This window comes from Synchytrium microbalum (genome assembly GCF_006535985.1).
Source record: "Synchytrium microbalum strain JEL517 chromosome Unknown SmJEL517_scf0023, whole genome shotgun sequence".
Lineage (NCBI taxonomy): Eukaryota > Fungi > Chytridiomycota > Chytridiomycetes > Synchytriales > Synchytriaceae > Synchytrium > Synchytrium microbalum.
In genome coordinates, this window is record NW_022158372.1 from 1 (window position 1) to 15880 (window position 15880).

Here is a 15880-nt window from a genome sequence, read left to right on the forward strand (position 1 = left end):
CAACAACCGTTGAACGATGAGAGAGAGAAGGACGTTCTGACGAGTTTAAAATTGGATTTCGACTAATTTTAAGGCTCCGGATTTAATAAACTTGATTTATATTCCTACACTATTATCTACATAGAGTTCACGTTCAGGCAAACAAAAGTAGATCGTCTCACAAATCACTGTATGGCCTTTGTCAAGCTCCTCGTGTATGGTTTCAGCTGCTATCCTCTTGGATGTTGGAACATGGTCTTTTGCCGTCTAATGGTGATCCGTGTCTGTATGTTGGCAAGTCTAGTCATGGTCAAGACATCTATGTCCTAGTACATGTTGATGACTTTTTGATCGCATCGTCTTCTGCAGAAGCAATTGCTGAACTAGAGTCATCCTTGGAGTCATCGTTTCGTTTTAAGAAGGGAGGGGACCTTGTATGGTTTCTGAACATCAACCTCGAACGTGACTAAAAGAAGAATCAAATCTACATGTCTCAAGTCAAATATGTTGACGACATTCTCGGGGCATTTGGAATGACTGATTGTAATGCCCAACCGACACCTCTAGCACCAGGATATGATACTCCACAACCAGACTCACCACCTTGTGACAAGCCTAAATATCAAAAGGCGATTGGAATGCTGCTCTATTTAGCACGGTGCACTCGACCAGACTTAATGACTGCTGTCTCAATTCTGGCCAAGTACTCATCTAATCCTACCCAGTATCATTGGGCTGGTATCATCCATATCCTTAGCTATGTAAAAGGTACTCGTGAATACCGACTAAGTCTTGGTGGTGCCGATCTGCTAGTTTACTCAGATGCGGACTGGGCCAAAGACGTCAAAGTGATAGGAAGTGTTGGGAATGTGATACAGTAAACTGTAACACCTAGCACAATGATAGATGGTCTATACTTGGGCACTCTGGTGCCATAGTACTACACCAGAGGACACTGGTCAAACAAACCGTAACAACCTCGATACTAGTCAACTTCATGCTACTCCTCTACTTTCAACGAATTCACTACGCCAACAAAATGACAGCCGGGATGCTGACACGAACGTGTCATTCGAAGCAACACACATTGACTCTTCATCATCTTCTTCTTATGGGTATCAGTCACCAGCATCAAGTACTGTTGGGTCTCAACCACCAGAATCAACGGTTGTGGGTGTACGTGCCACCAGAATCAAAGCACAGAACGCAAATGCGTATAACAAGAAGAAGAGTGAATGAAGCATGTGATGATGTCAAAATGAAATCTATATTAAAATCCATCTGTCAACCTAATCACCGTCGGCTGTCAAACTTGAACCGAGGTACAAAAGTAAGGTTTAGAAAAGTTGTGAACTCATCTTGCTAAATCTTGACTTACAAGCTAAAGGAGAAAGGAGAGAAGTATATTATATGCATATTATTATATTCATTTTCATTGTCTATATCTACATACACTTGGCTTATAAGCTAAAACTCGGTTCAGGACACTACGTGTCAGGTTTGATCCTCCGTCAGTGTTCTTTCTTTGTGTTAGATAGGATAAGATGGGATGGCGAAAATCATCCCATCCGGATGCAAGCCTAATTTGAGGGGGACTTCAATGACTTATATGCCTGGTCACTTCGCTTGAACGTGGGCGAGGTGAAGAGAGACTGGCGAAAGTCTCTTAAGCTCGAAATATCACGTCGTAGTTCTTTCATCTCACCAACCAAAAGCGCGCTTCTACTCAAGAAATCCCTTTACCAGACAGCCACAGGATAGATTTTGCCCGTTTTCAAAATTGTATATTTGGTTGTTTCATTTTGTTATTTCATCTTACATTCTTGGAATCTAAGATAACAAATTTCTTATCTGTATTGAATTCGATTTTTGATTTCTTGTCGGTTGAGGTTAAATGATGATGCCGGGGAGCAGTTTTAGAGGTCGGAATTTTCGAATCTAATAGCAACAGAACGAGTCAGCATTCCAACCTCGACGCCGTAAAAAAGCGATGTCACAAGTGGATCGGATACTTACAAAATAAGTCCAAGGATCAGTTGCATAGATCCGTTCATCTCCCTCAAACATCATAATGTTCATGGTACCTCTCCTGTGGAAGACTACCGTGTTTGCTAAACCAAATACCGCAGGCGTTGCAAAGGGTCTAGCCATAGCGGAAGCGAATCAGGTTAGCCAACCGAAAAAAAACAAAGAACATGACTCGATTTGTATGTACCTTGCTTCCAAGAGGACCTTTACGCAGCGTTGGCGTGAACTTGCCAGACAAGAAACACCAGCTACATTTCCAGTTTTTACGGAATTCTAGTAGTAGAGTGAAGAGTTTAGATATCAGTTCAGCTGTATTTAGTCAACCCATGCAAAAAAATGAGGCACTGCGATATTCTCAAACACTGTCGTTCGAACATGGTCGTTCAAATCTTGTATTCTCGCTCCTACTGTGCTTACCTCCAACTTCAATACTTCCATCGGCATTAAACATTTGCGCACTAGCACCAAACCCACGATGTTTCTTCAGCGGTGCACCATCAGCATCAAACTTGGTAGGACTGGGTGTCGCAGACCCACCACTCGACTGTCCACCATGTCCATGCCCATTGTTGCTAGCAGTCAGCAATACCAACTGTCGAGCCAACAATTCAGTATCAACGGGAATAGGTGATGCTCTCTTGTTGCTCTTTTTGGGTTTAGGTGGTCCCAATTGTTGATGGTGTTGAGAATGTGACTGTTGTTGCATTAATGCAGCATCGTGTATTGAGGCTTGTTGCGACATAGTGTAAGGATTCATTGGCATGTGCAAGAGCTGGGGAGGGAGTGATCCGTTCATGTTTCCAAACATGGATGGAATCAGTGACAGGCCTCCGTATTGCAGTGGTGGAGATGGATATGATGGGGAGAAGGGTGCAAATGGTGATTGCTGGAATTGGAAATAGGCCATTGGTTGAGATGATGAGGCCGATTGTTGTTGCTGTGTTTGTTGTTGTTGTATGGTACCGTTGTTATTATTCGGTTGACGTAAGCCAAAATTCGGTGGCATTATCATCTCATTCTGTTGTTGCTGCTGGTGTATATGATGGTGATGGTGGTGGGCTGATTCATCTTGTAATGGTTGTACTGGACCATTTCTGTCAACTGACGACGAAATGGGCATAGGTGATGACGTGTTGTTTATAATAGGATGCTCTTGCATGTCGAGACCTGGGGATGGAGTCGGCAGGTATTTGTGGACGTGTTCCCTTTGAATACGTAACTCTTCTTCATTGGGCATATAGTTTTGGTAGGGGACTTTTTGAGGAGGCATCATCATACGGTTTCGGGTTGCTCTCATATTGTCGAAGGCAGAGTTGGTCATGGCTGCGGCCATTGAATTGGTTGTTGTTCGAGTGACTCGAGCTTGGTTTCGTCGTGCTCGTCTAAGGAAAAGGCGTACATGAGCATCACAGCAATGATAATTTGAGACGTGGTAGTGTAACAGCCAGAAAATACGCTCCGGGACGGAGCAACGATAAACATCACTGGCGATGGTCACTGTAACTCTCACCCACACACTCTCTCAAACACTTCTCTCTCCTACTGCTCACCTGTTCTCGCGTTCCTTCTCCTTTGACAACCTCTCGATATCCTCTTCAGTCAATTCCTGCAAAGTAGGCTGCCATAACACTTCAGTACCCTCATTACGAACAGGTGCAGATACAAGTCGGTCAAAAGGCAGAGGCTTGGGAGCCGACTCGAATGCCAGACGAGCATGAGCAACTTGCTCACGTATCGAATGGGCTATAGCAGGTTGGAATTCACCACCGATACCGAGATCTGCACATAATTGTTTGGCAAAATCTTCTGGTGATGAATGAGAAGTTGCGAAGAGTGGCCATTCGAACTGGTCTGTTAAGTGGAGGTTTCCAACGTTCAAATCCAGCTATATGTAAGAGAGAGTGAGATAAAGCAAGAAAAAAAGTTGACGCGGGTGATGCATCACTTTGTCGGTGCAAAACCATGCGTTTTGTACCTTGACAATAATACGCTCAGTATCATCAACTTGATAATGAGCGTCTTCATCTTCTACAGCAGTAGCCAGCTCTCTGATTTGTTCACGAATGGCACTAGCAATCATTGGTGCGAATTGTTTGGCAACAGCTTCTGGAACATCCATGTCCTGAACCTGCATGTTTGCAAAGTGTTCTGGAGTGATGTGGGCTTCTATGCATCAGTGTGTGTAATGGGGTTAGCAATTGGGGATACATAGATGTAGTCTTGGTTTTTTTGCATGTTCCTACCATGAACATTCCAAGTAAATTGGTCCTTGAGTTTGATGCCATCGACTTCCAAATCCAATTTGACGGGCACCAATTTGACTCCATGGTTTGCAACTCGTTGGAGATCCTGTTTTTTGCTGAATGAATGAGAAGAGAGTTTAGCTTAGCGGGATTTTGGTAGTTTGCAACCTTTCGAGATCTCCATATAGTTCACCAAAGCAAGGAGAAGCATATGGATCTTTTTAGCGCTCTCCCTTCTTGTTTAGATACAAACGCGTGTGTTGCGAGACTTCATCCAAGTTTGGTTGCAAGTTGCGACAGATGGATAACCAAAGCACACCAAGCGACGGGATATGCAGTAATACTCACAATAGGAGATGACTGGCGGGTTTCCTGCTCTTGTTTGTCTTGTATGGGATGTGGGACAGATGAGGAGCAATGATCTTTGGTTGTTGATGAGGATCGTCTATGGGTCCATCCGAGGCATCGTCGTGGGTGAATTCATCGTGGTTGTCGTTATTGTCGTCGTCGTCCGAGTCTGACAATTCAGCCTGCTGGACGTATGCCTGGCGGGAGTAGATATTGATGCCTCTTTCACTCGGAACTACTGGCATTTTATACACTAGAGGATGGGGATAATTAAACGGTGGTTAGTAAATCGTAGCTAGTATGACGCGTATCGAGTTATTTCTGTCTTGTTTTCTATACCTTCTTGTTGTGATCTGTGAGGGGATTGATTAATTGTTAAATGTTGGTTGGAAACGAAGGTCGAGCTGTTGCGAAGAACCTCTCGCAGATTTTTTGCGAGACTCTGGATGAACTACGCGGTTAACACGGTATTTGGCTACAAATGATGATTACTTCTTTGGCATCTAGATCTGTCTTACTCGTGGCAACTCGTACTCGTACATTCGCTCAAAGGTCGACTGTGCTGCTGCGGCATCAAATTTCTATAGTAGAGACAGGAAAACTAGTAGATGACAATCCATTACCATATGCAAACAATACTCAAGTATCAAGTACTCGCATTCCATCTCCCATTCCATCACAATCGCCAACATCAACTCCGAGTGATCCAATCCAATCGACCACAACTCCAATATCAACACTCAGTAATACCACGTCATCCAGTAATGTGGCTTCTAGTAATCCCACGTTGAACGTGCCTGCTACCACTAGTACTACCAGTAATACATCGTTGGAACGTCACTTTGATTCTCAGAGATACGTGGCCATGATGGTCAAGGAAGACTTCACTCCTCAACAGGCTGAAGCAATCATCAGTCTCGTCTCTGAAGCCATACAAGAGAGGTATGGAGTCGTTCATCGTGTAGTCTACGGATGATTTGCTTCTCACATAATGTACACTCAACATGTAGTCTCAATGGCGTAACGCGAAACATGGTGAAAAAGACATCTCACGAGGAAGCTGTGGCCGAATCCACCTCCGAATTCGAGGACTTGCGTAAAGACATTACCATAGTCGAATCAGGAGACAGTACCTCTCTTCGAGTAGAGCTAGAAAAGATAAAAGCTGATACAGACAAGCTAAGAACAATCATACAAGAAGAAGTAAATCGTGTCCATGGGGGCATAAGGCTGGATATCAGTCTTGACAAGAGTAGAGTCAAGACTGAAGCTGAAGTGGTGTCAAAGGACATTGTTGCTGTCAATGAACAGATTGATTTTGAGATTAAGAAGCTTACCGAGAGGATGGGGAAGATAGACAGTGATCTGAGGGCTTCATTGTTTAGTGAGTGAGAGAGCTTGATCTCTATGCATCAATTGTCGCTTCGGGGTATTTTGTTATATGCTCACATCGATCTGAGTATAGGCTTCATGGGAGCGGCCTTTTCATTCTTTGTAGGTGAGTACACATGTTCAGCGCAGAAATTTTGAACGTTTAGCTCTGTAGCAGAGGGTTGTTGAATGCGTATCTATGTGTTGCGGAAAAGTCTATCTATGTGTTGCGGAACTATGTCATATGCACTGTCTAACTGCTTTATGTTCAGTGACGAACGATATATGCAGTGTCGAACTGCGATTCAGTGACGAACGATGATCTACACCGTACTTATAACTCATCTTTTATAGTTTACAAACTCCACGCCTCATATCAAGCAAGAAAAGAGTCTCGAACAACGTGATTTACACGTTATATATACCATAATTCACGTACAATTTGTAATTTGAACCATAACATGCACTCTCACAAAAACACATGCACACTTCGCATTTCCGTCCCAAAACCCCAACAATTGGTAGTTCTGAGATGGTGGGGCCAACTGATATCAGGGATGCCAGTCCTGTGCCATCTAAGCGAAAGCACCATATCTCTTATAACAAGTGCCATAGACTCGTCAAGGCAAGTTGTTCAGTATGCTGAAAGTTTTCGTAAACGAAAAAAAAAAAAGTTGGTCTAATAGAGGAAGCCCCACAATGCTGCAACAGACCCAATTACAATCCAAATCATATTTATACTACTCTTAAACAGCAATCTAATTTTATTTCCTTACAATAGGAATCAGTAGACAGATTCAATCTCGCAACAGACTTCAAACCCGACATTCTGGTCGCAATCGGAGGTGGCGGCTTCCTCCCCGCCCGCATCATGAGAACCTATTTAAAACTAGCTTTAAACCGCAACGTCCCCATCCAAGCTATCGGGCTAGCTCTCTATGCATCCTCTGAAGAATCGCCGGATACTGAATCCCCTCTACCGGAAGTCCAAAAGACACAATGGCTGGATTACCAGGTGTCGACGCCCTCTAATCTGCTGGGAAAGAGTATATTGATTGTCGATGAGGTGGATGATACAAGACGGACGTTGGGATTTGCTGTGCAAGAGTTGAGGAAGGATGCTGATATGCAGAGGGTCAAGTGGGAGGCTGATCATCCTGGTCAGGTTGCGCCTGATACTCGTATAGGTATGTTTAGTTGTATCTTTGTGTAGATTGGGGAGCAGATTGAAGTGAACTGTTGAAGCTTGCGAATTTCAAAACTGCTTTTTTTCGCTTCATTAACTCAACCCCACTTACAACGCAGGCGTATTCGTCCTCCACAACAAGATGAAAAAGAAAGAAGGCACACTCCCCGAATATATCATGAACGGAAACTACTTTGCTGCTGAAGAGCATGAAGATATCTGGCTCGCATATCCATGGGACGCTCTAGATATCGACGCTCACACCGAAAAGGCCCTTGAAGAAGAAGCTGCTGATCGAGCTCAACAAAATGGTGCTGTTGTTGGTAATGGTAAAAGTGGTAATGGTGTGTTGAATGGGAATGGCAACCATCATTAGCATTTGCCAACTGTATAGAAAATCAAAAATGGAGGATTCAAGGGAGAGAGAAGGGTCGTGAGCTCTCTCGGTATTATAATTTGTGGTGCGCTGGCTTAGATTTTGGAGAATTGGACTTCTGTTGCAAAGGAGATTGTATATACATGTTTTTTTGTGTCTTTTTAAGAAACACGGATTGAAGTGTTAAAGACCATATGGGATCACTTGTTTTTGATTGTTGGGTTAACGTATCGTTTTAAAGTTTGAAGAAACAGAGCTCTTACAGATCGATGCCGCATAGACTACTGGAATATGTATTGGGGAAAAAGCTACTGATCGAGCTAGACAACACCTGCAGAATTGTGGTGTTTGCTGGTGGTTGGTAGTTGGTGTGTAGACTGTGTTGACTCTCATGGGATTCAGAGTTTGGCGGATATTCGTGCTTCATGATACTGTGTACTTACTACTCGCCACATAGTGAATCCCTCCACCACAATTTACTCAGTGGTCAGCTTTCAAAGTGCCAGAAAAATCGTATCAGCTGGACAATAGTGTATTTGCCGAATTCTTGCTGATGTGAATGATACCAGACGGACCTTGGTGTTTGCTGTGCAACAGTTGAAGAACGATGCTGATGTGGGACCATTAAGTAAGATGGTCATCATCATGATCAGGAAGGTATTCGCATAGGTATGCATTGTGTCTCTGTACCTGTGTGGGATTTGAAAGGGATTGAAGTGAATAGCTAGATGACGTTGCTCTCCCGAATGATGTGATGGTAGAAGTTGTTAACATATACGAATCAATTCTCGATGATATTGCGCATGCCAGAGGTGACAAGAGTACTACAGCACCATCTGATCAAACAGAGACAAGTGTATGGCTCCACCTCATCTTGGGAGCGGACGATCTGGTCTCGTCTGATCCAATACGTGAATTTGTTCGATCCGATGGTATCGTCGAGGATTTGAAGCAATGCATCGTCAAACGCATATTCGCTGAAGAATTAAAGCTTGTCAATATCGCTCGAGTTCTCCTATTCAAGGACTCTGACCTCACCGCAAAAGACTTATTGGGCGTCAAAGTCGATTCCTTTGCTACTCATTCTTCCAGTTCCATCTATGTTACTACTGGGTATGCCTTTCAATGTGCTCCTTCAAATGGCTTAGGTGCCTCGTTGAATCGTTAGGTAGTTACTCTAACAACACTGTTCCAACCTTTTTAGTCTGTACTTGTTGGAATTACGTGATAAGAAACGCAAAGATGCTGAAGTGGCTAAAGGTGCTACAAAGAACCGCGAAGGAGGTGTTTGAGTTGCCTAAGTGATGTATAGAAAGAATAACAAACGACAAAGGTTGCTGTAAAAAGGTGAAAATGTAGAGGTGAAGAGCGGCTATAAAGTAGGGTACTGTAGAAAAGGTTGACAAACGAAAGCTGGTGTTGTAAAAACAACAGGGCTTTGAAGGTTGTTATTGTATATAAAGATCTCAAAACTTGATCTCCACGATAGGTTCGGGTTGCTGTTGCAGCGCGATAGACGAGAAATAATTAACTTGAAACTTACTTCTCACAAAGGTCTATTACAGAACAGTATCTTCTTTTCCAAACTAAAACCGTTTATATTGAAAAGGGATGATTATAACAAGTGCTTGCGTTCCTTTCAAAGTTTAGGTGTTGTTGTCTGTTTTTGCCCACTAGGCAGTTTACCAGTGTCTACAATCTCCAAGATCAAGTTGGCTACAGGCAACATTAAGCCGGCCGCATTGTTGGCTGAAGAATTTTGTCGCAGGGCAGTCCTAGCTGCTATTCCTTGGAAGACTACTCCCAACTAGAATGTGAAGGAAGAGAATGTTAGTTATAGTACGAATACTCAGTATAGTTACTGCGAGGATACAAAAAAAGCCATCATCTACATCAGTATGAACTGTTTGCCAGGCACTCTTCACAAACCACACTTACTCTGAATATAGCAAATGCTACAGCAAACGAGAAGCCCGGTATGGGGAACGGACGCCCGACTTGCTTGCAATAGTATTCAATCAACTCGTCCGCTTCGGGAACAGGAAGTGGTCTCGGAAGGTCTAGGTAGCCTCCTAGGCTTTGTGGGAGGTACCAGTTCAGGAAGGTGTTTGCTACATCCGATAGTGGATGACCCAACTATTGTTGTTGAGTAGATGGGCGTTAGTAAAAAAATAGGTCATGTAATAAAGTAATGCAGTAGAGGGAACTTGCTGTTGACATCTCCCAATCGAGAGCGGCGATAATGACTGGTTTCTTAGGATCGAACATCTACTAGAACGAGGCTGAGGTTATATCATATGCATGAAAGGATAACGTCTTGCCTTTTTGCACAAAGCACAACAAAAAACGCAGCATCAAAAGCCTTTCATACCAAATTATCAGACTTGGCATCTCCATGAATCAAACAATTCTCATCCTTTATCAGATTCTTTTGAAACCACGCTAGCATATCGTCAAATCTGGGCAACATTCCAACAGGAACTCCGGTCTCAACGTCCTTAGTTGCTCCCTGGACAGACGATAAACCCTTCCACATGTTTATCTGTCTTTCGTAAAAGCCCGATCTCTTTGCATATTGTCCTAGACCGACTGCATCGACGTCTACTTTATGAAGTGCCGCGAGGACGTCACAGATTCCGTGGTAGTGGGCTCGACGCTGGTCAAATGAGAGGTCAGGTAATAAGGCGTCTGGGTAAACACGGCCTTCTTTGACTAAGGTTTGAGACAACGTCAACCTCGTTTAGATGGGGAGTGTTTCGAGGTGCCATTCTCGACAAACTGGGAAAAAACACTACCAACAGTCGATACTCACATTCCATGACATAGAATTCAGTCCCAAGAATACTCTTATCCATACACAGAAAGTATACTTTCGGCACAGGCACCTTCGTATGCTTGTACAGAGCATCAATGACCTTAAACTCTCGGTCCACACGATGTGCAGTTTGTGACAGAAGATTTCCCGGTGGACGTCTTCTTACGACGTATTTCTTTGAAGAGGCATCAGAGACGTAGTATGTTGGGTTAGACTGTCTATAGGATAGAAAACAGTTTGTCAGACTGGTTGACAACTTAGAACTGCGACAACATGACATACCCAAGTTTGAATTGAGCAACACTTAATGGCAATGACAGTTCTGGGATGCGTGCTTTCATGTAGTGTCCAAGCTTTTTGGTATCGATTTCATGCCTGTAAGAAGTGTGTGAGCCAAAAAAAGGCAACGGTTGTTCGTGTTGTAGTTGTGATGTCATTCAAGGTTCGTTGCCAAAGTGTACCTTATCTGACCAGATTCCTATAGTTTTAAGGTCTCGGTTGGAAATACAAAGAATGGATGCTTCTCTTTCAAGTTGCTTGCCTGGCCGTGAATGTTGGTGCCTTTGTTCGACAAACTCATCTTTCCACGTTTAATTGTAATGCGATCGGTGGCAAGCTCTTACAATCCTATGTTTGATTCTTTATGATTGACAGATCTGCGGCGTCTCCCCAAGCTCAAAAATGCTCGAATTTACGGACAGCTCTTGTCTCACCTTAGGTTTTGTTGAGAATTCGGTATTTGACATCATCCAACTCGACCATGGCAGACGAACACGGATTAGGAGGCGGCACCACGGCGGTTCGCGCAGCGTAAGTCTGTATTCTTGCTCTCTGATTTGCGACAATTCCCGTTTCTTGAGCAAGCGTCCAAAATTGTTTCTTGAATCTAACATTGCTGCACAATAGGCACGTTTTCGATGAGAGCAAGCTGGAAAACTATCTAAAAGCCCATTTAGAAGGCTTCGTTGCGCCACTACAAGTAAAACAGTACGTTGAAAACGCTTGGATCTTGTTACATCAAACACCCATCAACACTTCTCTTTCAATCAATCAGATTTAACTTTGGCCAATCCAACCCTACGTACTTCTTGACTGCAGGCGTAAGCATAACATGTATCGTTCGAAACCATGCTTCGTTCTATATCTGGATTTGCCTTCCTTGCAAACTCATACCACACACACCAACGTTTTAGGATGGCAAGAAATACGTCATGAGGAAGAAACCACCAGGCAAACTCATCAGGTACTTGATTTGCTCTACTATACAAGAGTATTCGCAATCAGATTCCTCCGGCTTTAGTCACAAATTCTGATGAGACTCCATCAACATCTAATCTAGCCCAACAGCGCATAAAGTCGAACGAGAATTCAAAATCATTGATGCTCTGTATCGTAACTCAACTGTGCCTGTTCCTCGTGCATACTTCTTATGCAAGGACGAATCGATTGTTGGGACTTTCTTCTACGTATGTTGGCACGTTGGAAAGCTGTTCTTGTTTGCCCACAAATTCTCAAAGCTTCCTTGTTCTTTAGGTTATGGAGTTCTTGGAGGTATGAATATTTGCATTTGCTATGGAATGGTGACTTTGCAAGGGACAAGAGTTGCATTGCAAGACATCATTCGAAAATAGCACGTCACTCAGCAGATCACTCACTCTTCCTGCACAAAGGGAAGAGTATTCATAGACATACACCTTCCTGCCGTCCCTCTAAAAATGCGAGAAACCTAGTAAGTTATAATTTCTTCTCAAAATGTACAGATGTCAGTACTAATATGTCTCTCCTAGTTACTTTGAAATGATGGACGTACTAGCTCGTCTCCACAAAACCGATATCAAGAAGGCCGGCCTCACAGATTATGGAAAACATGGTGGATTCTGTACGTTATTGAGTCCTATCATCGAGCCAAGGAGTCTGATTTTTTGGCTCTGCCAACAGTTTTTCTTATCGGTTTTCAACGACTTAGATAACAGACAGCTGGATCTATGGTCTGTTCTAGCAAGAACACAAGCACAAGTCAAAGATGTCGACACGGGCAAGGAAGTTGGAATGCCACCACGATTTGACGAGATGATTCAATGGTTGAGACGAAATATGGTTAAAGATGAAACTGTCATTATGCATGGAGATTATAAGGTTAGAGCAGTGATATGAAAACCCAAGGATGGCTTTGACTCCTCGTATCTGACACGTTTCTTGTCTTATAGCCTGACAACATGTGAGCTTACAAAACGGCCAAACCCCTCCGTAAGAATCATTCTGATAACGGCATATGTTGATTTAGGATGTTCCACCCTACAGAACCACGTGTAGTTGGTGTTTTGGATTGGGGTGAGTTCCTAATTAAATGATCTTTGATTATATTTTTGCTAATATTTCAAGCTCACACTCAATTCTTGTCAGAAATGTCAACAATTGGACACCCTCTGGCAGATGTAGCTAATTTCACAACGTACTGGTATGCAACCAGCGGAAACTCTACCACTCGAGCTGGTTTAATGGACCAACCACGTCCTCTTGATATACCTGAAGTTGATGTAAGCGCTTTTTTGCTTGTGAGACGCGTGCTTTGAAGTCACACGTGTTTAACTCGAATTTTCTTCAGGTCTTGCTGAAATACTACTGCTCCAAAGTCGGAAGACCATATCCAATCCCACGTTGGGAGTTTGCTGTCGCTTTCGCTAAATTTAGGGGTGTGGTTATCGTGCAGGGAATTGCAGGACGTGTCGCTTTGAGGCAAGCAAGTTCCCCAGACGCTATGCTCATTGCGGATAGAATCGTGCCTCAGTCAGAGGACTTTTTGGGTTATATGAAGTCTGTTGGAGAATTGTCTGATGCGCCTAAGCTTTGAGGATGTGATAAGGGTTTTAATAAAACGAGTTATAGGATGTGACCTGTTCAGTGTGTGTTTTTGGCACAAGAATGCGTTAGATTACTGGTTGGAGATAAGTCACAAGGCTTTAAATACGCGAATTATAGTATAGTCGGTGCCAGCGTACAGCGATCGATAGGAACGTGTTGAAGAATTCGAATGTAGTCCTGCATGACATCATTCCCTTGCTTGTCGAAATTCAAACTTGCTGAATATGAGCTCTACTGAGGATGTAGTTGGCGCTGTTCGTCAAGGAGTAAGTTCAAAATCGAGGCTGATAGTTTGATGGTTTTGTTTGTAACAGTTGTAAGTTCGTGCAAACGCTGACTTTTTGTACGGTTTTGAATTAGCATGACTTTGACCACCTGAAGTTTGAACGTAAGTAGCCAGTCGAGTCGTTATTAGTGATCATAAATCGAATTTGAGTGCCCTTGAGTCGTAATTGGTTTGAAAATCGTGGTTCAATACCACGTCAAACTCCCAACATTTTACATCACACTGACACGAACTTGATCTTTATAGAGTACTTGGCTTCTCACATCAAGGAACTCAAACTTCCATTAATTATCAAGCAGGTAATCTGATCTTGATGTGATCTAGCTCGAAAACTTCCACACAATGTGTTTGCAACAACCCCACAACTTCACAAGTCGCACTTGCAACCCTCACACACGAACTAACACTCTCCCTACTTGTTTTGCACCCAATATAGTTCGTATACGGCCAAAGCAACCCCTCCTTCTTCGTCGAAGACCAAACAGGCTTCAAACTAGTCATCCGCAAAAAACCACCAGGCCAACTAATCTCTGCAACCGCTCACAAAGTCGATCGAGAATACCGCATCATCAAAGCCCTACATGATAACAGTGATGTGCCAGTCCCCAATGCATACCTGCTATGTGAAGATGAGAGTATAATCGGAACCATATTCTACGCTATGGAGTTTGTTAAAGGGAGGATATTTGTAGATGTGTTGCTGCCGACGCTAAAGACACCGAAATTACGTGAAGAGTATTATTTCTCTATGCTGGATACGTTGGTGAGGTTTCATAAGACGGATATTAAGAAGGTTGGGTTGGAAAAGTATGGGAAGCATGGAGGGTTTTGTAAGTATTTCAGTCATCATTCAGTGGTGTATACTGTCAAACAAGGCCTAACCGAGTGTACATCTGTAGACGAACGACAACTGCAATTATGGTCTGGACTCGGAAACCAGCAAGCCAAAGTTCAAGATATCGACACTGGCGCAGTTGTGGGCCAGTTGCCACGATTTGACGATATGATATCATGGTTTAGAAGAAATATGGTTAAAGATGAAGTTACACTGATGCATGGTGATTACAAGGTATAGTGAAGAAAAGGCTTTGTTTTAGATTTTATGACGAGGGACCTAACACCTTGACTATGCTTCGACGATGCAGCCAGATAACCTGGTGTTTGATGCTAATACCTCCAAGATCGTCGCAGTGCTGGACTGGGAGATGTCTTCAATAGGGGTATGCTGTTGAATGCAACAACTTCGAACCATCAACTCACATTCCTGTTATGTGGCACAGCATCCATTGGCAGATCTGGCCAACTTTACCATGTCAGTCGCTTTGAATTATTTCACCTGAAAAAATCCGAACTAGAACGTTACTCCTTCGTTTAGGTACTGGTACATCCCAGCATTCGGCGGCCGTGTCGGCCTCAAAGACATGGCCCGTCCACTCCCCATTCCCGAAGTAGAAAGTCTACTCAAATTCTACTGTGACCGTGCAGGACGACCGTATCCAATCCCGAAATGGAATTTCGCAGCTGCTTTTGCCCTTTTCCGTAACGCACTGATATCACAGGGTATTGCGGCTCGGTTGGCGAGACGGCAGGCGTCGAATGCTTCTGCAAAAGAGGCTGGGTCGAGATTTGGGACGCTGAGTGGGTTGGTGTTGGAGTTTGTGGATGCTGGAGATCTTGACAGTGGTCGTGGTAGAAGTAAAATGTGAAGGAATATATAAATAAAAGGTCTGGTTATCTTGACAAGAACGAATGCGTACGATACAACGAAGCCGAACATCTTCTAAAGCATCACTTGAAATTCAATAAGAATTCTCGCTTGCTTTTCGTTGCGCAGCTGTTAGCGAGTCGAAAAAGTTAGGTTAAAACAGTGACAAGGTTGATTTTCTCCATGTCTTTGCTTCTCATCCAGAATTGATTACAGACGATCAAAGTGTGCTGGTGTTGGAGTACGTTGATAGTCATGCAGAACAGTCCAGGAACATCGTGACTCGGTTTCAGGAGTCGTCAAAGGACGAGTTTGCATGCCGAATCCTTAAAAAGTCGCTGCTGAACCTCGCTAACAAGGGTGCATCCTTAACAACCGACAATCAATCCTAAACCACAAAGTGAACGGACGATTGTGTACACACAGATATACATATTTGTACAATGCGCTTCGTTTATGAAGCCCTCATAAAATAATATATTTGCAATCAATTCCAAACATTTGACTGTTCACCTCTTCATCATCTTGAGACTCACATCTTAAAACCAAATTTGGCTACTTAGCCCCGTCAACAATATTGAGCACAACTTTCGTAATGCTTTGGGAGCAATTCAAAAAGGCTAAAGCAAGAGAAAGAGTGAACTCCAAAGTGTACAAAAATTCTTCAAAACTACCTCACAC

At 43.3% G+C, this 15880-nt stretch overlaps 4 protein-coding genes across 4 annotated transcripts; 2 read left to right on the top strand and 2 right to left on the bottom strand.

Moving 5' to 3' along the window:
- Positions 1–467: 467 nt before the first annotated feature.
- SmJEL517_g03897 (uncharacterized protein) lies at positions 468–1218 on the top strand (the record flags this gene model as incomplete). Its single annotated transcript, XM_031169825.1, has 2 exons — positions 468–856; positions 918–1218. The coding sequence occupies 2 exons, from the start codon at positions 468–470 to the stop codon at positions 1216–1218; spliced, it is 690 nt and encodes a 229-aa protein (XP_031024140.1).
- Positions 1219–2038: 820 nt separating this feature from the next.
- SmJEL517_g03898 (uncharacterized protein) lies at positions 2039–4843 on the bottom strand (the record flags this gene model as incomplete). Its single annotated transcript, XM_031169826.1, has 7 exons — positions 2039–2122; positions 2195–2280; positions 2425–3389; positions 3558–3892; positions 3983–4173; positions 4251–4366; positions 4599–4843. The coding sequence occupies 7 exons, from the start codon at positions 4841–4843 to the stop codon at positions 2039–2041; spliced, it is 2022 nt and encodes a 673-aa protein (XP_031024142.1).
- A 236-nt stretch (positions 4844–5079) lies between these two features.
- SmJEL517_g03899 (uncharacterized protein) lies at positions 5080–7531 on the top strand (the record flags this gene model as incomplete). Its single annotated transcript, XM_031169827.1, has 5 exons — positions 5080–5540; positions 5609–5982; positions 6064–6092; positions 6751–7156; positions 7275–7531. 5 exons carry the CDS (start codon positions 5080–5082, stop codon positions 7529–7531), a joined length of 1527 nt encoding a protein of 508 aa, XP_031024141.1.
- Positions 7532–9170: 1639 nt separating this feature from the next.
- SmJEL517_g03900 (uncharacterized protein) lies at positions 9171–10687 on the bottom strand (the record flags this gene model as incomplete). The annotated part of the gene is made up of 5 exons (XM_031169828.1): positions 9171–9338; positions 9470–9667; positions 9903–10243; positions 10344–10564; positions 10629–10687. 5 exons carry the CDS (start codon positions 10685–10687, stop codon positions 9171–9173), a joined length of 987 nt encoding a protein of 328 aa, XP_031024139.1.
- Positions 10688–15880: the final 5193 nt, after the last annotated feature.